Source organism: Cyprinodon variegatus, unplaced genomic scaffold (assembly GCF_000732505.1).
Source record: "Cyprinodon variegatus isolate N-32 unplaced genomic scaffold, C_variegatus-1.0 Scaffold559, whole genome shotgun sequence".
NCBI classification, from domain to species: Eukaryota; Metazoa; Chordata; class Actinopteri; order Cyprinodontiformes; family Cyprinodontidae; genus Cyprinodon; species Cyprinodon variegatus.
This window is the reverse complement of record NW_015151012.1, coordinates 421,775-444,862: the sequence shown is the minus strand read 5'-3', so window position 1 is coordinate 444,862 and position 23,088 is coordinate 421,775. Positions and strand designations below refer to the sequence as shown.

At 39.0% G+C, this 23,088-nt stretch overlaps 2 protein-coding genes across 2 annotated transcripts; one reads left to right on the top strand and one right to left on the bottom strand.

Moving 5' to 3' along the window:
- Window positions 1-3,458: 3,458 nt before the first annotated feature.
- On the bottom strand, window positions 3,459-7,362 carry smim20 (small integral membrane protein 20). The gene is made up of 3 exons (XM_015391769.1): window positions 7,193-7,362; window positions 6,714-6,770; window positions 3,459-3,758 (listed from the first exon to the last, which is right to left on the bottom strand). Exons 1-3 carry the CDS (start codon window positions 7,299-7,301, stop codon window positions 3,715-3,717), a joined length of 210 nt encoding a protein of 69 aa, XP_015247255.1. The 5' UTR covers window positions 7,302-7,362; the 3' UTR covers window positions 3,459-3,714.
- Window positions 7,363-9,017: 1,655 nt separating this feature from the next.
- Window positions 9,018-21,800, top strand: man2b2 (mannosidase, alpha, class 2B, member 2). The gene is made up of 19 exons (XM_015391753.1): window positions 9,018-9,192; window positions 9,260-9,406; window positions 11,100-11,205; window positions 11,278-11,450; window positions 11,529-11,644; window positions 13,028-13,205; window positions 13,289-13,487; window positions 13,743-13,933; window positions 14,020-14,182; window positions 14,757-14,893; window positions 14,981-15,258; window positions 15,939-16,130; window positions 16,211-16,454; window positions 16,533-16,643; window positions 16,716-16,908; window positions 20,008-20,154; window positions 20,233-20,345; window positions 21,337-21,454; window positions 21,550-21,800. The coding sequence occupies exons 1-19, from the start codon at window positions 9,061-9,063 to the stop codon at window positions 21,651-21,653; spliced, it is 3,042 nt and encodes a 1,013-aa protein (XP_015247239.1). The 5' UTR covers window positions 9,018-9,060; the 3' UTR covers window positions 21,654-21,800.
- Window positions 21,801-23,088: the final 1,288 nt, after the last annotated feature.

Here is a 23,088-nt window from a genome sequence, read left to right as displayed (position 1 = left end):
CTGGGCCTGACAGTGCAGCCAGGGTACTTACAGTGCAGCTTCTGGGCCTGACAGTGCAGCCAGGGTACTGACAGTGCAGCCAGGGTACTGATTTGGAGCCAGGGTACTGGCAGTGGAGCCAGGGTACTGGCAGTGGAGCCAGGGTCCTGACAGTGTAGGTCTGCAGTCAAACCCCTCTCAGTAGACTGAGTAGTTAAGTCTGTGATTGTAACATAATTAGATGTTTCCAAAGGGACTCTGCTACAGGCAAAATATGAATAAAATGCAAAGATGCAATGTTGGGAGTTAAGTTAGATATCAAACAATTATTTAAGTCCCCTTGTGATTCCTCTAAAAGATGATTTTAACGCCAGGCAGTACCAAAGGTGGGGTTCAGCTCTCAGCTTTCTCAAAGTAACCATCTGTTTCCACAGCCACTAAGATCCGAGAATGCGGATGGCACTCCGGTAAATAATTCTACAAGGCCATATGTTTGGAACGTCAAACCTGGACCCTTTGTGAGAGGAAACCCCCACTGGGCTTTTTTTCTGTCAAAGTTTAGTCTATAGAGAATCTGCTGTTGTTATTTAAGAGGTATGTTTGGTAACATTTAGTGAAGTAAGGGGGTTAAGTCAAATGGTGGGGGCTCTTAATGCTTGTTTAAAAAAGTTTAATTAAAGGCTATGAGAAGATTATATAAAAGTAACAGAGAATATTGGTAAGGAAGCAAATATTGGTAAGGACAGAGATTCAGTGAGAATTATGACATTTGAAGGTGAGGTGCACAGAAAATCCTGTTTTGAAATGGACAACTAATGATCCTCATCTGTATGAATTAAAGAACTCACTGTCAATCAATCCTTTCAATATCTTTATAACCACTTAATTCATCAGGAGTGCCAACAAATGTACCATTCTACAGCCCCAGAACACAATAAAATAAATCTTAATAACTTGCGCTTAGAGTATTGTAAACTGCAAAATATATAATCTATCATCTGGAAGACATCCAGAATGGTCTTAGTTTGATTAGGGGTGGGGTACTCTGCAAAAACCAATGTCTAAGAGAAAGAAAATTAATGAAAAGTTAAATTGGTGACCTGTCATTATTATTGTCTTGTTGCTGCATTTATTTTGTCAGGGAAAACTAATCCTGAGTCAGTTAAAAGTCAGGGAATTCTGAAATTATGTAAGACTGTGGAAACCCTGTATAAAATAACTATGTATAATGATTTTCTAGAAAAGTCACATTATATTAATAGTATTATCTTGTATAAAGATACTGTGACTCTAAAATAAAAGTTATTCATTTGTGACATATACTTCTGTCTTGTGATTTATCTTAAGTTTTTAACCTGTCATGTTTTTTTTTTGATTTCTAACATTACAATTTATATTTTTCCAATCACACAACAGTTTAAAGCAAAGTTTAGTTTGAAAAGAATGTGCAGGAAGGATTAAAAAGCATGTTAACATGGTAATGTGTATATATATATATAAAAACATACATATTTATATATATATATATCCTTCAAGATTGTTTATTTGACCAGATATTTGATTAATCAATGACTTTTGAGCAACTTCAGTCAAATATTTTCCACAGTTGCTCAGCTACAGGTAATTTAGCATATACTGTATAGCATACTTACTTCATTTCTTAGTTTCTGATGTGATTATAGGCTTTTATTCCTATTTTACCACCACCTCTAACTATCTAAAATTAAGCAAAAGTTTCCATTAAAGTGGCCATTTTAATTAGACAACAGCCCTGAACACACCAGGGAGTGAGCAGCATCTTTTAGCCAGCTCGATCCTCTGACCTTTACCTAATAGGACATCAGACAAGCTGTTTCCGAGGAAAACTAAGAAGTGTAAATAAAGGATGGGATGCAGTCCAGCCATCTTGGGCTGATGTGTGCACAGATGTTTTGTCAACTGGATGCAAAGCGGTTCTCAGAGCAATATATTAGAAAATTCTGCCTAAAAATAACTTTAATTTCTCTAGTACTTGCTCCAGACACAACACATGTATCCTTCCTCCCTGTTTTAATGAGCAAATATTTTTATTAGTGACCCAAACCTTCTTAAAATCCTCCATCCTTTGCTCCTGTGGACTCCCTGCCGACCCTTGTTCCCATGGCAATTAGGAAGAAACCTCAGCTAATTAGCGGCTTCTTAACGAGATGCAGACAGCTCCAAGGACTTGTCCCCGCTTTCCAAACCTTCCTCAATAGCAGGGAGAGATTTGTGTGATCCGTTAATGGCCGGGGAGTAAAAAAGGCTGCGGTGGTGATATTGTGTTGGCGCTGGCTTGAAGTGCGCCCCGACCCGTCTCTGTGTTTTATAGACATGGGTGTCCCACTGAATGGGAAGCGAAGCACATAAATAGGACAAGACAACACAGAGCTATGAAAAGACTGTCATCAACTCGAAGGTGCCCCTGCCTTTAGAGCTTTAGAGGGGAGATTTAAGGAGGGAGTCTGCAACAGGAGCAGGGGGGTTGAAGCTAAGGGCCCTCGCCACACAGCAGCACAGATCGAGTGTCTTTCTATTCTGTGTAGAGGTGACGCGTCCCCAGAAGAATGCGCTTCTCTTCCTCCTGTCGTTTGCTTCGATTTCCCCTCTGCTTGCTTCACTCGCACGGCCACGGAGCTGCCGCTTGAGGAATCTGGAGAACACAGCAGGGAATGAGAGGAATTTCTGCTTTTTTCCCTCCTCCACCCTCACCCCCTTTAGTTTGGACGCTTCCGAGCAGCCGGGCTCTTCAGTTTTCCCTCGTATCTGAACGCCGTCCAACCATAACAACCTCTCATAAACAAAAGGGGCTTGTTGATTGGTGGGGGTTCAGAGGGAGAGCGGCCGTCGCTGGCAGGAGCAGTCCTGAAATCCCAAAAGTAGAGGCTGCATGGAGGATTTAAGGAGGACTTTAAAGAATGCAGCAACTCTAAGGAACCATAAACACATGCTTGGTTCTTTTTTAATCTGTCTTTCCTAAAAAAAAAAAAGGGCTTTGATGAACAAAACTCCAAAAGTGGAAGCTGGTTAATGTTAGGAAAAACCACAAAAGTGCAGAAGGAAAGAAAGTTTTTTACCCAAACAGAGGTCCCATAAAGAGAGTCTGGACCACATAGATTGTTTTTATTTTAAAGAGGTCCATCTCAGATCTGACTCAACCTACAGGCAACAGTATGGCTCACATGCCAATGTAACCCAAGGTCTCTGACAGGGAAACGATAATGCAAACCGATGTGTCTTAGAATAAAGTCTGCTCTGGGGTTTCCATTTTAGGAAGAAAAAAAAAAAGATTGTGCTTATTACACTCCTTCTTCTGCTGAAGTGATTTCATGAGTCCCACATCATCTCAGTCCAAATAAAACGTCAGAAGAGGCTCAGAAAGGAGATGTATAAACAAACGTTTACATTTTATTATAATTACTTACAGGCTGCATACCAAAGTGAGACTTTTAGAAACACAAAGATACCCCCCTCCACCCCCCCAAAATAAACCCTTCCATGCTTCAGTGCCTTTCAGAACAATCCTCAGGGATGCTGCGCCTCCTTGTGGACAACAAAAGGACAGCAGCTTTGCACATTTTTAATTGTTTACCTTTATTTAAGTGGAAACGCATTCAAATCAAGCAATCCAAACAATATATAAGAATTTCACTCAGGCACACATCAGGCATTCCTCGACGACCAACGACGACGTGCAGGATCGGCCGTCTCTGCTCATCATTTGTCTGCAGGCTTGAACGGGTCGGACCAAATCTTCATACCTTCGGAAACAAAAACACAAAAAACATCAGTGGGTGAAGAAATTACAAAAAACAAAACTGAAATGAGTTTCCACAACAGTTTATAGATTTAGTTATTTAAGAATTTTAGATTATTTTGACATTTGTTGGTCTAAAACGGAGGTCTTACAAGTGGCTCTTTGAAACCTTTTACACTGGCTCTTAATAGGAGCTTAAAATTATATAAAGAAAATCAACTTATGTAGTAAAATAAACAACTTAAAGCGGTAGTTTTTTAAATAATGTTTGATTTAATTGTTATGATAGAACATTAAAAGAAACAGAATTATGTTTTCAGATCTTTTTGTCATTAACTTGGAAATTATGTTTGTTTTTTGACATCAAATAACATTATTGGTGGGCATAGATTTTTTTTTTTTTATTTAGATTAATCCCACTGTAACCTTGGAATTAATCTAGGTTAATCTAGATTAAATTGCTAATTTGAATTCAGCCAAAGGCATTCATGATGATGTGTGCTACCCCAGAATTTAAAAGAAAAGGTTTGCTTTTTTTTAATGTTCGCAAAATCAGATGTAATTACGTCTTCTTAAGATTTTGACAAAGTTATAAATAGTTTTTTGCTCATTTGTTTCTGTGTTTATGCTGCCCAAAAATAGCGTGTCCCACTTCCAGTTGTAGATGTCCCACCTTAACAATATAGTGTCTCCAAAAATCTGACACACACGTCGCCTCGAACAACTTCTCATCTTTAGCAACTTTCTCCGCGGCGTGCTGATCATGTATTCTCCTCACGATAGTTCGCAGGTAATTTGTAAGATTGGTCACCTGTGGCCGCCTGGAGAACAAGCTAGAGGCAGCTAGAGCTGTGTTTAAAGCTGCTTTCATGTCAGCACGTCACGTTCGACGTGGTCATTTCAAGGTACGCCTACAGAGGTTGGAAGACTGATTCCTTCTCGCCCTCAGATATACATCTACGCTAAAATATCAAGGTGAAAGTCATCATTAGTATAGACCCAGCTCCCAACCCAAGTGTGAGAATAGATTAACTGCAATATTTTTTTATTGCACGATAAGAGTCTGGTGCTAACCAAGCCAGTTAACGCTGAGAATGGCCCACCGCTAAATAATATCCTATAAAAAGAAATATGTTTCATCTTTATGAAAATCTTTGATTTTTCTTATTTGTAAAGCTAAACACACAAACTGCTGGTGTTTGAAAAGGCAAAATATTTCCATCAGCAGATATTTCATAACAATAGCATGTTTTATTGAAATTTTGTGCAATATTTGTGGGTTTGAATGACTTTTACTGAACTGAACTCAAGGAAGAATGGACCTTTGGGTTTTAAAGTTTGTAGAAACCTGGTCTAAAAGCCTCTGAGACCTGCTAAGTTTTATTTCTGTCAACTCATCGGTACCTCTCAGTAAAGGCTGTAAAGTTTCCCACTGGCTGAAAACCCTGTTCAAACCCAGGAACAATCGGCTTTTAGTGGCAGTGTGAACAGTTCACTGATGCATGTTGACTCATGTCAAACGACTCGGCAAGCAACACGGGTTAAAATCACCTGCAAACGGCACATGATACCTTTTAGCACAGTGTATGGATGTCAACACACCGCACCAAATGCCTCTTATCTAACAAGACGACACAACTCTGTTTACATTCGATTCCAATGGCTACGCAGCAGATTGTTGCGGGTCGACCCAGTTTAAAAAAACTAATCGATTCAGGTTTCTGAGCAGGGACACAACTAAAGTAAGCAAAACAACCAGCAGTCGAGCACCAGAGTTCTCTCTCAGGATTTCTTCTCATCAGCTCCTCCGACAGGTTTCCCACTGAGTTTAGATATATGGTTTCAGATAGGTGTGGCTGTAGGTTGATCTGGGTGAACAACCTGTGTTTTGATTTGGCTATTTTGCTTTAAATCAGTATCTAGTTCAAAGAGTTTTTTTCTGTTTTCTCATTGATTTTTTAAGTGGTCTCATGTGGAACCAGTTATAGTCTGTGATGCAGACAACCTGTCTCAGGTTCTCATAAGCTCCAATCTCTATAGTATAGGTCTCTATAGTTGCTGCTATAGGCTTAGACTGCTGGAGGATATAGGGACCACTTTATATCATTAAAGCTATATTCTCCAATACTACAGTATCTTTAACTTTATCCTCTGTTTTTTTTTTCTCATCATAGTTTCATCTGCTCTTTTTCTGTTTAGTTTTCACACCATCCTGGAGGGAAATATCAGCTGTGGTGCTGCAATCAATACCCTCAGTTATAGATGACAGAGTTGGGCCTGTTTTTCAGTGTTAAACCTTTATTCTCTCAGCTTTGCTATGACTAACTTTACATGCTGTCTTTCATCCCTTTGATATGAAAACAGGCTCAGAGCTTGTCTGTTTTACTGTTTCTTTCCTAGAGAGAGCCAACTGTGATGCCATTTTACTGTTACGTTTTAACATAGAAAGTGTTTGTAGATCAGTGCTTTTATGTTCCTGTAGTATCTCTGCTTCTGTCTCCTTGAACCCAAGTCGGCCTCAGCAGATGGCCGCTCACACTGAGCCTGATTCTACTGGAGGTTCCTTCCTGTTAAAAGCAGGTTTTCCTCTCCACTGTCGCTACAAGCATGCTTGGTTTGAGGAATTGCTGTTGAGTCAATGAGTCAATGCAATCAGTTGGCTGTTCTTAGATAGAAAACTGTGAACCAATCTGACTGTATGATCTGGTTGAATGTCTCTGTAAAGAGCCTTGAGGTTATGTGTTGTGAATTGGTGCTATGAAAATAAACTGAAGTGAAATAAAAAAAAAATTCATTTTGAAGAGTTTATAATCCCATATTTGAACATTTCGGCTGATCCACCTAAAATTTGATGACTGGGATTAGATTACTTTTACTATTAAACCGGTACGTTCACCGTAGATGTCTGCAGTTGTGATTGCATGTAATTCCTGAGCTAAGGTAGCATTTTTATTGTTACCTGCAGGCTGAACATCCGCCTGGTTGATTCCTGCCCGGTTCACCTTCTGGACTTCTCCTAACAGAGGACCACAGGATATGGCTTCAATAGTCAATCAGTATCATATATTTTTATTGACAAACTAGTGAGCAGCACTAGAACATTGTTGGTGATTTTGATTCTGTTATTTCCTTTCTAAAGCTTAAGCAAACAGTAGGTGTTGTATGTAAGCAATAAAGCAAAAACAGAGCAATCTATTTAAATAATAATCACAAACATTTCTTCTTGACCCTTTTTTTTTTTTTTTTTTAGCAATTTAACAACCCCCCTAAAAGTTATGTTTTCCTCACACTTAGGTTATTTGTACATCAAAACGTAACGCTTTAATTGTGATTAATGATAATTGAATGTTAATTTTACTCCCAATGAACAAAACAACACTGCATTAAGCTCCAACACTAACAAGCAGTCACAATGATAATCTTGGCTCTGTTACTTACTGTACTCGTCTTTATGTGTCAGTGGATAGAAAAATATTGGATAAAACGCAGCAGCCACCGCCGTTACAAAGCCTCCAAACACCAGAGCTATTTTAGTGTTTTTAGACATCTTTTTCTGTTACATGTGAAGCGAAGCTCTAACCTCCAGAAGCTCTCTTTACTTTCAGGAATGTTTCCGGGGGGAAAGGTTACATTCACCGTACCGGAAGAGACGTCAGAGGTGGGTACGCCCCATTCTTGTTCCGGCGAGAAACACGGGGTCCGCTAAAGGCGGGGTTTGTTCTTCCCAAAAAAAACATAAATAGCACTAATAGGCTTAAATGTTGCTGAATAATGTAAAAAAAAAGTGTCATAAAGTGCTAAAATCTGAAAAAGAAAGATAAAATAAAAACATAATAAAGGAAACACTATGCATATAAATATGCATTCAGTTCTTTAGCTAAATATTAAAGTGCAACAAACGACAAAAAAAAAAAAAACATTTAAAATTGAATAAATTTCTAGTGAACATGGAGTACATAACTTTCAAACTTTCATTAAAAATAGATATGGAAATGTGATACATGATACTAAACAAAAACTTATAACAGGGATACTACATGTCCACAGCTGTTTATTGATTATTTAATCTCCAGATGCATAGTATTGTAAAAACACTGTACAGTACTGTATTTTATTTATTTATTTATTTTACTGTATTTTATTTATTTATTTTTTGTTGTTTTTTTGTAATTCTGTCAACTATTCCATTATTTTTTATACACTTTTTAAGGTCTAACTTTGTGTGACCACTTCTGCTATAACCTTTTGCTGCTGTAACACCACAAATTTTCCATTGTGCACAAATAAAGGGATTTTCTATTCTATTCCATTCTATTCTATTCTATTCTATTCTATTCTATTCTATTCTATTCTATTCTATTCTATTCTATTTTATTACACATAAATATACTAAACTAAAAAAAGAATGGATAGTAATACATTGGAATACAAGACAAAAACAAAATTAAATATCCATCTTCCGTCACGCTTACCAGCACCCCTCGCAGGGTCGCGAGGGGTGCTGGTGCCTATCTCCATCAGTCTATGGGCGCCAGGCCATCGCAGGTTAACACACAAACAACCATTCTCAAACACACACTCTCCAAAAACAGAATTTAGAGAAGCCAATTAACCTAACAGTCATGTTTTTGGACAGTGGGAGGAAGCCTGAGTACCCAGAGAGGACCCACGCATGCTCAGGGAGAACATGCAAACTCCATGCAGAAAGATCCCCAGGCTGGAATTTTGAACCCAGAACCTTCTAACTTCAACTCCAACTGCCTAAATGTAAATAACAATCTTGAAATTACTAAGTAAAATTGTTAAGATAAATAAATAATTGGAAGTAAGTTATTGGCAAGAGAATATTAGGAGCATTAAAAGGAATATATCAGAAACACATACTAAAACCACTGAAATGTGAATATTTGCATTAAAAAAGTAGTTGTAAAAAAGAGTTTCCACAATAATGATTAAAAATATAATTAGGTGAGAACTCTGGATACATTTATATGTTCCTGCTTTTTGTTATATTAAATAGACCCTTTGGAGCCAATTACAAGAAGCTCTTTATTAGAGGGACCATTTAGCGAAAGTAACCTTTAAGTTGTTTTTAAGACTCAGTCCACATTATAGGATTTAAACATGCTAAGGCCACGAATCATCATTTTTTCAATGAATCCGAATTAGTTTGTTCTGGCAGGTTGTCTCCTCCCCTAAACTCCTGTCCGGATTATCCGCCGGCTGACTATAAAGGAGGCGCACCCAGTCACATGCTTTCTGCATAAACAATAACAAGAACAACGAGGAAGTGTCGCTGAAGAAAAATGAGCGTTTTAACCCTGATCGTGTTGGTTTGCTGCTTCTGTTCGGGTCAAACCTTAGAACAGGATCAGATCATCCAAGCATTTGTCATTCCTCACAGCCACATGGATGTAGGCTGGGTTTACACCATCCAGGTTGGTGTGTTCATGCATTAATCAGACAGTATTTTCTGTGTATTCATGGTGCGTTTGTGTGCCGTAGGAGAGCATGCACGCCTATGCAGCCAATGTGTACAGCAGTGTGACAGAGGAGCTGTCTAAAGGGAAGGGGCGCAGGTTCATTTCTGTGGAGCAGGAGTTCTTCAGACTATGGTGGGACTCTGTGGCTTCAGACACGCAGAGGAAACAAGTATGGACTCACTACAGTCACATGATCACTAATTCCTAGTAGTATGTTTTATTTTATTTGGAATAAAGCTTTAAAACCCTTTATCAGCGATGGACAGTTCATTGTAAAATATTGCTGCAAGTAAATTGTAGAAAAGTGCCCTACATGCATACTACACACAGCTTTGGAGCTAATAGAATAATGATTATTTTGCAAATCGATTATTTTTCCGATTGATTATTGGACAGCTAAAGGTTCCTTAGAGATTTCTGCAAATTAAACCAGGTGAAACTAAAACTTTTCCATTTGAGGAGTTGTGGATAGAGCATAATGGCAGATGCAACTTTTTTTTTTTTTTATATATTAAATGCAAAAATTTCACACATAGCTGCTGTGTCAGCTAAAGGCATGCTTTAGAGCCTATACTCCAATTAACAATTAATTGATTACTAAAATAGCTGAAGATTATTTCACTAATTGATTAATCACCATTAATCCGCTTAATTGGTTCAGCCCTACACAGCTATATATGCCTACTATAATCTACAAAGTGAAGTGTGTAATAAAGAACTTTTTAACTGTATATTAAATATTATCTGTGTTAAATTCTCTTAAAAGTGAGAGCTAAAAAACAGCAGCAAACTCATCTGTTTCTCCATGATATCAAACTTCATTGGTGCTTATTATGATCTCTGAATACCACTCTCTCACAATAAAAAATAAAAAGCACAAAAAAAGAGGATAAAAACACTTTTTAAATCAAAGAAATGTAAAAAAAAAAAAAGGCATATTTTAGCAATATTTGTTTGCTTTTCTTACTCTTATCCTGATTTATTATTTAAACCGTCGCTTAAATTGACTAATATACAAAATATTAAATGAATAATCATTAACTCTATATAAACAATCAACAGAATCCTGGTATTTTTCTAATATTCTGTACCGAACCAGTATGAAGAGACTGTCTGGGTATGAAGGACTGATACTTGAGTTTCTGCTGAATCCTGAGCCATTAATGGTCAGCTGTGCGTCACTGTAAACACTCCCTGACATCCCAACATATTTTATAATTTTCCTCGTCCTCACTGTTCAGCCGAGGATTTCCTTCTTCCATTTTCGTCTGTATTTTCAAAAGCGTTTCCTTCTGAGGAGGAAGTGGCTGAGAATCAGATGTAAACAGAGAGCATAGGTGAGGGGAGTCCGTTTCTAGGCAACCATGACAACAACAAAATAACCCTGTTTGTCAGGGTCCCTAATGGTGAAGTTGGGAAAAAAAACTGTAAATACACATGTTTCCTTGAAAGCAATTTAAACATATTTACAGCAAGTTTCCCTGCTTTAGCGCGGCTGATTTCCATTGATTAACTTATTAACAGACTTTTGATGAACTGCAATCATCAGAATGAGCTGTGCTAAAGCAGGGAAACCTCTAAAACCTGCAGGACAGCGGCCCTCTATGACCTGCTTTAGATTATAGCAGGAAGCTGGAGTACCAGAAAAAAAAAAAAAAAACATTTGTCTTACAATATGCAGCCTCTACAATGTAGAAGTGGCTCATATTAAATAACCTCCTATCTCTGTTATTTCATACACTTCAGGGAAGCGTTGGCTGCATGTCTATGGTCCGAAAGCTTTCTTCGGTGGATTTAAATCAGTGTTGGAATAATAATTTCTGCGTTTCTTTATTTTCTGTCCTATAAATTTGAACGTCTAGGTCCGACAGCTAGTGAAAGAAGGTCGGCTGGAGTTCATCATCGGAGGCCAAGTGATGCACGATGAGGCCGTAACAGACCTGGAGGATGAGATCCTGCAGCTGACGGGTCAGCTGACGTCCCTCGCAGTTTTTTGCAGCCGATAACCCTCGCTGCCTTGTGACCTTGCTGTCGTTTCAGAGGGCCACGGCTTTTTGTACCAAACGTTTGGCGTGCGGCCGCAGTTCTCCTGGCACGTGGATCCGTTCGGAGCCTCTGCTGCTACGCCGGTGCTGTTCTCCCTGGCCGGGTTCAACGCTCACCTCATCTCGCGCATCGACTACGACCTCAAAGACAGCATGCAGAAAAAGAAGGTGCTGCTGGACGGCTATGTGCTGTGATTGCAGGGGGAGGGAGATGATTTACTCAGTGGGGATTTTCTATGACTGCAGGAAATGCAGTTTGTGTGGAGAGGTTCTCCATCTTTGAAAGCCCAGCAGGAGATCTTCACTCACACCATGGACCAGTACAGCTACTGCACTCCATCTCACCTGCCGTTCTCCAACAGGTAGTAGGGGATTTATTTCATCTTCTGATTATCAGAAACCTGTAATGCTTTAATTCAGTGTCACCCACCAACACAAAGGCGAATGGAGGGAGCAGGATTCAGGGTTTTCAACGTTTCATTTATAAATAAGACTCTGAAATGTGTGGCATCCATTTGTATCCACTCCCACTGATTCCGTACATTTTTAAAATCATAAAAATCATTACTTCAATCTAAACCAATTAAGCTTTATGAATATGGTTGCTGTTCTTCTGGAAGATGAAACCCCGTTTCTAGGCAACTGTGACAGCAGCTGAGGCGAAGCTGAGGAGGTCCTGCTTAGGTCTGCTCCTCCTCCTTTGTCCAAAGCCTCTAATGGTGCATTCAGACCAACCTGTGTCACGTCTCATGGTTTGACGCTGGAAGTTTTAGCTTGACGCGGTGCGTCGATCAATCAGAAAAGCTAACGCACAAGTTTTAGGAAAGACGGACACTACATGCAAGCCATAATGGCTTCTAAGAGCCGATAGCATATGAATTCATAAAATAAATAAATATTATTGGATCATTTTTACTCCACTAAAACATTTTCTTACTAAACTGTGCTGAAATAGTTTATAAATAAAGTTTTGGGGCAGACTTCTTCGTCCAAAACTGGATTAGAAAAATATGTTGTTTTTTTCAAACTCATCAAAGCAAATAAAGTCCAGCCACTGTCTAGATGCAACGACGGAACAGAGCAGCTAAACAACATGAGCTTTGGGCATCCTGAGCGCCTGACCCCAAAATACGCTCCAAAATGCGTTTGCTTTGAACGCAGCATGAGGGTTTCTACTAAGTTTACCACCATCAACTCTGACTGTTAAGCATCCAACAGCATGATGCTGCCACTGCCGTGTTTGACTGTAAGGTTGGTGTTTTCAGGGGGAATGTGAATTACCAGGTTTCTACAAACTTTTTTTTGTTATTAATTCAAGGCCAAAATAGTATTTCTTTTCCTGACACTGAGACCGGTGTTTCTTACAAAGCTACATAGATGGCCGTTAGCTTTGCTGTTGTGCCATGCTCTTCTTTTTCAGATGTTCGATTGAAAGGAAATCTGTGAAATATAAAAAAGCAAGTTTTATTTGGAAATCCTGTGTTTCTACCTCCCACATCTGTCAGCTGTTTTCCTCTATTCCACACTGTTCAGATATTTCTTTTAAAGAAAGCTGTATTACTGCATAATTCTACCAGTATGTAATATATAAATGTAAAAATGTTATGTTTAAAGTGTGTGAGTTAGAGAAACACTCTGGGTTTTGCTTATATATATATATATATATATATATATATATATATATATATATATATATATATATATATATATATATATGCATTTGTTTTGTTTTTTTCCCTCCTCAGATCTGGTTTCTACTGGAACGGTGTAGCTTTGTTCCCAGACCCCCCTAAGGACGGAGTCTACCCCAACATGAGCCTCCCCGTCACCAAGGAGACGATGCGTTCGTACGCTGAGACCATGGTGGAGAACATCAAGCAGAGGGCTGCTTGGTTCAGGACCAACCATTTGCTCTGGCCATGGGTGGGTAAAGGAAACTAGGATTTTAATCCTGGGAAGCATTTTATTTTCTGAATGCTATCTCTCTCTTTTTTTTTTTTCTTTAGGGCTGCGACAAACAGTTTTACAACTCATCAGTTCAATTCAGAAATATGGACCCTCTGATGACGTACATCAACCAGAACAGCAAGGAGTTCGGAGTAACGGTCCAATATGCAACACTGAGCGAGTACTTCCTGTCAGTCCACCAATCAAATCTTACCTGGGCCGTCCGTGGAAGTGAGGACTTTCTGCCATATTCAACAGGTGGGTCATGTAAAGGAGTCTTTGTTCTAGAAGAAGGAAAAATGTCTGGAAAACGAAAGATTTTTTGTTATTTCGTCCCTATAATTCCTATACCTTCCATAAATTTGTAGATCTTAATTAATTTATATTTAAGAATGACGGTTTTGGACTCTGGAAAGGTTCCAAGGTTGAAAATTGTTTTAAAACCTGGAAGTTGTGTTTAACGTACCAAAAAAGAAAAAACTCCCACAGAAACTATGTTTGCTATCTTCACAGAGCCCTACCAGGCATGGACGGGGTTTTATGCTTCTAGAAATGTCCTTAAGGGAGTGGCACGGCGGGCCAGTTCCCAGCTGCACGCAGCAGAGACACTCTTCACCCAGTACCGGATCAGCTACCCGGATGGACCAGTAGCTAAACCCTGGGCTCTGGTTAAACTCAGGGCTCTACGCTGGGCAGTCTCAGAGGTGATGTGTCCACAGGGTCCATTTTTTCCCACTCATTTGCCGTCAATAAGGAAATGATTACCAATACATGCTGTGATTCACTGCAGGTCCAGCACCATGATGGCATCACCGGTACTGAGTCTCCTAAAGTGGCAGAAATGTACATGGAGCACCTCCTGCAGGCCATGATGGGAGCTGAGGAGCTCTTAGCCGCGCTTTTCCTGCTGCCGCATAACCAGGCCGTTCCTAGAAGGAACCCCCATGGAGAAGGTGGATTAATGTCTTGGGTTTTAATTTTCAAATCTCGTCATAACTCATTGTTCTAATATTCAAATTCAACAAGTGGTAGGCAGAGGTGGAAAAAGTAAGGACAAATTGGTATAAGTAAGTAAAAGTACCCTTTTAAAAATGCATTGGCGTAAAAGCAAAAAAGGTACTTAGTAAGAGTAAAAGGTGCTCAGTTACTTTTAATTATTTGCTAATTAAAAATTATTAGTTATAAATCCAATCTAACAATTTTTGACTCTATTTTTGTTAGATTTAAAGAAGCGGCTATGATCATCATTAAACACAGTATTCTAGCAGGGTTTGCACCCAGGCTGTGCTCCGTGGTGCACACTGCTCAAATATTTCACCTGAAGCTATTAAAAGGCAAAAAACCCCCAGATTTTTAGGGATATTTAAGCAGGTATTGTTGCTGCCTTTTTATTTACTATTCTGAGCCTGAAATTCTGCATTAAATTCATACATAATCACCCGATTCTTGTCTTTATGCTTCATATAAATCTCTCTGATCTGCTTGGAAGAATTCAGTGTCAGTTTTTCTATCTGTCCCTGTTTTTAGGTGCGGATCAGGCTCAGGAGCAGCACCTGATTATTTACAACCCTTTGGCGTGGAACGTCACAGCTATTGTTAACATCACCGTAATGTTCCCCAGTGCAGCCGTCCATGACGATGATGGCCAGCCTGTCCCTGCGCAGGTCTGTCAGTGCCTCCTCCTGTTAGACTTCATTAGTTTGTCCGTCGTGCTCTAAAATCAAGCCTCTCTCTCTTTATCTGCTTTGCAGATCCAGCGGTCGGCGCAGTCCAACTCCACCTACGACCTTTTCTTTGTGGTTCAGCTCGCCGGCCTTCAGCACAGGAAGTACTCCGTTCGGTTCTCTGAGGCGCCGTGTTCTGGGAGGTCCGAGTGTGAGCGCACCTACGAAGCCCAGGGAGTTGTGTTCGAGCGGCGGCGTGTGAGGGACTGGCAGAAAACAGGGAGGCGGCTTCTGCCTATACTGAATGACTGCTACAAACTCATGTTTGACCAGGACACCAACCTGCTGCACAGCGCCACCTACCTGTGGGTATCAAGCATCCAAGCTAATCTTTTCAGTGGAGGCCCCTTAATATGTCAGAGGATAATGCATCAGTTTTCTGACATCAAAACTTCTTTAGCACACTAAGACTATAAAGAAAGCCCTCAGCATGACGGGTCCTCCACCATTGTGAGCATCATTTTTATTTGTTAAACTCAGGTTCTACCAATTTTTTGATCATTTTGATCTGTAAATGAATACAAATACAAAAACATTTTTAATTACACAACATTTTCTGAATCCCATTAACCTACAGGATGAGGTAGATGGTAGCGGGAAACCTGAGAGCTCGCTGATTGGTTGACAGCGTTCATAGGCTTTCTGAGCGAGATTAATCAAAATGACTTCCAGGTTTAAAAGCCAAATGGTGCCGTCGTCCAATCAGTGAAGTCTAATGTTTAAAGTGTTTTTGAATATTTGATATTTTTGAAAAATTTTTTGAATATATGTTGTTTAAACACAACTAAAAAAGTTGTGTTTAAAGATTTGTTGATGTGGTTTGCACTTCAGGGCCACCGTACTTCTTATAGAACCACATTTTTTATTTATTAATTTTTTTTAAGCAAGTGACAATTTTGGTAATTAATTTACTTAATTTTTTAACTATATAAATGCGGTATTAATAAAGACCTCTGGTATTTGGCCTGTTTTTCTTCCCTGGCAGACAGGAGAGAAGGCAAGTCATGGTGACGCAGGATTTCTGGGAATATAACGCCAACGGAGACGTGGAAGCGGGACCCATCTCCGATAACTACATCTTCAGCGCTAACGGCTCAGCCTCTCGCGCCTACGAAGCGGTGGAAATGGAGATCGTCCCAGGGAGGGTGCTCACTGAGATCAGGCAGCGCTTCTACAGGTCGGTGACCGGAGTTTGGATCTAACCACCATTGGATCTTACTTTCTGTTTAAATAAGAAAATCCGATTTGATGCCGTAGAGAGGAAGGCGATAAGGACTACGCCTACTCCATCACCACCCGTGTCCCAGAATACTCTGGGGCCGGAGCTCCCTGCCACAGACTGGAGCAGACCTACTCTCTGGGCCCCCTGCGCCTCAACACAGAGGTGGTCCTCAGAACCAGCTCCTCCCTCAACAACAACAAGACTCTGTACTCTGATGACAACGGCTACCAAATGATGAAGAGAACCTACAAGAAATTCCCCAATAACACCTTAGCAAGGGTAAGGCATTTCACCAGCTGATGGATCATTCAGATTTGGGGTTTTCTTCGTTAAAATGTTCCGGTTTCCTGTCTGCAGAATTATTTCCCCATGGTCCGAGCGGCCTACATCCAGGATGACCTCAGCCGCCTGGTGCTGCTCAGCGACAGAGCCCACGGCGTGTCCAGCCAGGCTGATGGACAGATTGAGGTAATAAAAACCACGCAATGAACACCTAGAGAGCGATTTCAATCACAAATGAATTTTCTGTTTTGTTTTCAGGTGATGCTCCATCGCCGTCTTTGGAACAACTTGCAGTGGAACCTTGGCTACAACCTGACGCTAAACGACAGCTCGGTCGTGACGCCCACGCTTTGGATGATGCTGGGCTCTGTGAGCACAACTTCCAAGCTGTACCAGAGGGGGGCGGTAGAGCTGCAGCATCGGCCAGTGGTCATGTCAATAGACCAACCTGGTAAATACCTTTTAGTTATATGCGAAAATGCTGATCTGCTGGTGCTGATTTTTAATGAATTTCCTCTTTAGCAGTGTGGAAAGCAGTGACATTTGGTCATATTCCAAGTCTGGATCAGAACGGAGAAATAAGAAAAAATCTTTGCGAAATTACAGATTGTTTAAACATTTTATACTCCCACTTAGATGGAGAGGTCTGAAATAGTCATCATGGTTGCATGTCCAGTGTGAGAGACATAATCTAAAAATAAAAATATAATAATAAAATAAGTATTTGAACCCTTGAGAAAATCAATGTTAATATTTGGTACTGTAGCTATTGTTTGCAAATCCAGAGGTCAAATGTTTCCTGTAGTTCTTCCCCAGGTTTGCACACACTGCAGGCGGGATTTTGGCCCACTCTTCCACACAGATCTTCTTTACATTAGTCAGGTTTCTCGGCTGTTGCTGAGAAGCAGAGTTTGAGCTCCCTCCAAAGATTCTCTATAGGGTTTAGGTCTGGAGACTGGCCAGGCCACACAAAAACTTTCTATGCTTTTTACAGAGCCACTCCTTGGTTATCCTGACTGTGTGCTTTGAGTCATTGTCATGTTGGAAGACCCAGCCTCGACCCATCTTCAATGCTCTAACACAGGGAAGGAGGTTGTTCCCCAAAATCTGGCAATACATTGCCCAGATCATCCTCTCCTTAATACAGTGCAGTTGCCCTGTCTCATGTGCAGAAAAACACCCCCAAAGCATGATGCTACCACTCCCATGCTTCACAGCAGAGAGGTAGTAGCATCAGGAGGTGATATCTTGCTTGGACCCCAGTCGGAGGGAGATTGACAGTCATGTTTAGCTTCTTCCATTTTCTAATAGTTGCTCCAACAGTGGACTATTTTCATGAGCTGCTTGGCCATTTCCCCGTAGCCTTTCCAGCCTTGTGGAGGTGCACAATTTGTCTCTAGTGCCTTTAACAGCTCTTAGGTCTTGGCCATGTTAGCAGTTGGATTCTTACTGATTGTATGGGATGGACAGGTGTCAACCTCAAACAGGTGCATCTAATTTAGGATTATGAATAGAGGAGGTGGACATTTTGAAGGCAGACTAACAGGTCTTTGAGGGTCAGAATTCTAGCTGATAGACAAATGTTCAAATACTTATTTGTAGCTTTCTAAGTGGGAAAACTTGCAAAATAGCAGTATGTTCAGATACTTATTTTCCTCACTGTATTTATTGACAGGATAAGATATAGGCACAAATAAAACATAATTTTGTTATTTATTTAGTGGTGTGGAATAGTAATAAAAAAAGGGTTTTAACAAGTGATATTACTAAGAAAACAATTGTCAACAACGACAGGTATAAGAACTGAGCCTTGATTATTAACCACTGGTTACATAAACCTTAGAGAGAAGCAGAGTGTTTAATCAGCATGATAATATCAGATTTTAGACACAGACCATTATAATTTGATATCAACATCGGATCGGGACATCCCTACTGTTCAACTCAGTAACAGTTTGGGGTTTGTGTTACTGATTGAGCATCGTTTAGAATATAAAGTCAGTTTTCTCTTTTTATAGCCCCCCCCAGATCTTAGTTTTAAACTTAATTTTGTTGTAAACTGGATGTGGTGGCTTAGGCTGTCAAAGAGGTGCCACAGACTTTAATCTAACGAACTTGTATACATTCTAGTTTTTCTTAAAGCATTTTAAAATAGTGCTAAGTTTGGCCAAATACACAAAAATAAGGTGAAATGTTCCTTCAAACCTAAAGCCAACTTCATTGTGGGACTTCATGACTAACGTCCTCCACTATGTAAAGACATCTGTTACAAAGTATATGAAAATTTTAAATGAAATAGTTCTTAAAACTTTTTAAAGGGCTTAAAAATTATATAACAATAACGTTCTAAATATGTTTACAGTATCTACACTTGTCCCTTTTGTTGACATAGAATAATAAAAGTAATGTCATCTCTAATGTGAGTAAGCAGTTGCTGTGAGTCAGGGTTTTACTTCTTTAAAAGAGAATGAAGATGAAATGATGATAAAGCTCAGATTTTGCACTGGTATTTATTATACACATGGTTATTGTAGAAAAGTTATGTACTCAACCGGTAGTTTGGGTCACGGGTCTTTTCCTTTACGATTCTCAGAAGGCTGCCATCATTTCAGAATGTTTCATTTATTAATTCAAAAGACAGCTAACTATAAAACAGAGAAACTGCTGTAATTCTTTAAGCCTTCGTGTTATCTCCTAAAAATCATGCTCTCTCTCTTCACTTAAAACAATTTAATTTAATTTTTTCTAGAAAATTATCTGTTTGAAAAGCCTCTATCTCCTTTTTAAACACCCAGATATTAGATATTACCTCTCATTTAATGAAAGACAAAACGAACGATGGGCACAGAAATAACTTAAATCTGACCAAAGTAATAATAAATAAGATTTCTGTGAAAATGAAGAAATGAAAGTCAGACATTGCTTTTCAACCATGCTTCATCAGAATGATTTGAAAAAATAAACTAATGAAGGCCTGGTTAATCGTATCCCATTTTTAGGCAATCACTGCAATCAAACAATTCCTGTAGCTGTCAGCAGCTATTTTGGCCCACTCCTCATGAGCAAACTGCTCCAGGTGTCTCAGGTTTAGATTCCTTTTCCAGACTTCATGTTTCAGCTCCTTCCAAAGATGCTCAGTAGGATTTAGGTCAGGTCACAGTAGGCCAGAATAGTCGTTTTCCTGTTCCATGTTGAGTGTGATATACACCATGTCCCCAAACAGCACAGTGACTCCCTGTAGCCCTATTTATAGACCCCCTGACTGATTACAAAATTCTAGACAGTGTTGTTTATTCTTACTTTTGTCAGTTTTAAGTTATTTTTTTGACTAACAATTTTGTCCACATTAGTACCTGTGAGGCTTTCCCTCTTTGTAAGATGCGTTTTTTTTCCCTCTGGGTTGTCTGGTAGAGCTTAGGGAGGTTCATTTACCCTTTAAAAAAAAAGTCAGATTGTGAAATTTTTCTCTGGTCAGGAGATTCAGTTGCATTACCAGGTAATTCCTCTCTGCATCTTTGTGTAAACAAATCACTGGTATCTTGTTGCTTAGGGAAGAGATGGACTGGAAAAGAGCCCAGCTTTAACCCTCCCATCCCTCCAGTTGTTCTGCCTCCTAACCTCCACCTGCTCAGCCTCAGCATCCTAGGATGGAACTACAGCTCCAATCATGATCTGCACATCAGCCACCTACATTCAGGTACCATGGAACAGAATGATGCATCTGCAGCTTTTCCTATATTCTGATGTATTTATTTGTGTGGGAAATTTAAAACAGGTAAGCAAGTGGACTCTGAGCCAGACTACGATCGGGTTCTGTTGAGAGTAATGCATCTGTATGAGGAGGGCGACGACCCCGAGCTCTCCAAGCCTGTCACCGTAAACTTCAAGGTACTGATGTAGATAGTAAGAAAAGGTGTAGATCTGTTGATGTCGCTTAAACTTTCCAATGTTTTGTAATTTCAAGACAAGGTCACTTTAAAAAGGAAAACAATGACCAACGTTTTTCACAATTGAAATTCTGTAATCTGTCACTGCTAAACAGAGAACAGCTTCTAGTATCCTTTCGTCTAAGTCATCAAATGAAAAGGAAGAGTAAAGCACATCGTCAAACATAACCTCCACTAAAAGTGACTGAAGTGAGGTGAGCATTAATGAGGCAGTGAAGCGTTTAGGAGTTCAGTAGTAACTCTGGAGGAGCTGCAGAAATCCACAGCTCAGGTAGAAAAATGTGTTGATTTGGCCTTTATGGATGAGCTTTTATTGCAGTAAAAACTGCTTCTACATAAATGGGATTCAGACAGATGAATACAAGTTACTTAAAAATAGTAAAAAAAAAAAATACAATCAATTTAACAATTTGAAATTAATTAATTTCATTTCCATTTTATATCAAGTATGGCTCTTTGTCCTGGATGCCACTCAGATAGGGGGTAGCATAAGAACTAAAAAAGAGAAATCTTTTTTTTTTACATATTATAAACTAAGCTTCTCTATGGGTGTCACAGCATTAAATTGTGTTTTTAAGCATCTGTGATCAGTTTAGAATAATTTGACCTGTGATTTTTTTTTTTCTGGTTGTCTCAATCTAAAGTTGGAAAAAGCAAAAGTTTTCACTGTTTTCTTCACAAAAGGAATAAAGATATTTTAGCAAATAGTATTTCCGTGTAGAATAAACACACGGACCGCTTTAAGTATATTTCAATGCAGATGATCAGATTCAGTCCATTCAATAAATCAATAAAAAAAATAATGTGATCGGTGTCCAATTTAGCTCTGATCTGCCAGCTTGAGTCAGATACCTGTAACATAAGCCAGCTGTGATGTATGGACATTCGTTCTTAAACTCTTGTTTTCCTTTTTTCATTCCTCTGGCATTCAGGATGTTTTGAAGGGTTTAGGGGAGGTGAGGGACCTGGAGGAGCGTTCTCTGACAGGAACCTGGAATATCACCAGTCTGCAAAGGTGGAAGTGGAAAACTGCTGATAACTTTGGAAAAAGTAAGGAATGCTGTAAACGTGACATGAAAGAAACGTCCTGCTCAGTGACTGAGATGCATGTCTGCTTCAATGAAATGTTTCTTTTCTTTATTTAGAGAATGAACAGCATGGGAGCAGTGTGGGTAAAGATTTCACCGTCACCATCTCACCCAAAGAGATCAGGACCTTCTTCATTCACTTCAGCTCCAGAAACTGCTGAACAGACCCTCCTATTATCTTCTGTGAAGATCAAAACTTTTTGACAAATTGTTCCTTAAAAGATTTAATAATTTGCTGCTTGATGATTTAATGCAGTTTTTGCACAATGTGTTGATTTCTTTGATGGATCAAAGTGATCATGTGTTCTGCTTGGAGAAATTTCTTCTTTCATATTAACAAACATAAAGGTTGTTTCAAACGAGAAGAAGTCCAACATGTTAATCTGTTCATTTAGCCAAAGGTGAAACCAAATAAAACCAAATATGAATACATTTTTTTGCTTTCCTTTTAATATCCAAGATATTCTTTATTTTTTATTTATCTTATTTATATGCTTTATTTTTTATATATTTTTCCAGATAAGTAGCACCAAGAAAATGTTAACATACACTAAGCATGGGCGTTAATTATTACCGTATATACATCTGGGGGGAATAAGGATGTCTTTGAAATGTATTTTTGGGAAAAACTATGAAATATATATGAAGGCCAAAAAAAAAAAAAATCAATGCATAAAACCAGACAAAGATATAGAGGATTTAATTTAAAGGGAAAAAAGAAAACTACCTAAATAATCATTGCCTTTATAAATACAATACAACAATTGTCAACATGAAGCTGGGTTAAAAAAAAAGAAAAAAAAAAGAATGCAACTCTGCAAGAAATGGTTGTCCCAGATTCCCCCTAAATCATGTAAAATCATGGTTTGGATAAATCCATAGTAACATTTGGCTCCAGCATTTTGCACATTTCTGGTTTAATATATGACCCAAACTGGTCAAATTCCATTTACCTGCTTAGTTTCCTGGAAGTGAATCGGGTATTTCTAGCTGGGTAAATATTTTAATGTGTGTTTAGGATCTCTGCCCCATTAGAACATCCAACAGTGTCCAAGTTTCAACCACCTAGCTATTGATTTGATGAGAAATCGAATAATTTAGAGGTACTTCACCCCCCGTTGTAAAAAGCAGCAGTTTTACTGACAGCAAAACAGGTACTTAGCATGATGGTACCACCACCAAGCTTGACAGTTGGTTTTATATAGTGTTATAACATGACTCCTCCACATTGAACCAGTGTAGCCAAGTGGATTTTTCTTTAGGTTTATTTGGGCTGATCAGTGTGGGCAACTACAATTTTAGTCAAATATTATTTTAGTTTTAAGTTGATAAGGGAGGTAGATTTACAAATAAGGAATATAAAATTTAATTTCATTAATTTTTTAGCACAAAGATGGCTTTAAACTACGGAAGAAGATTAGGGGCATGGGAAAAATAAAATTTAACTGACTTTTTAAATTTTATTTTTTATTTTTTTTTCAAAAAATTCTGACTTCAATCTCAGAATTCTGACTTTTTACTCAAACAACTCACATCTTTGTCAGTGAAGCTGAGTGCTCCCACATGTTTTCCTTCATGGTCCTTTGCCTTTTGGAT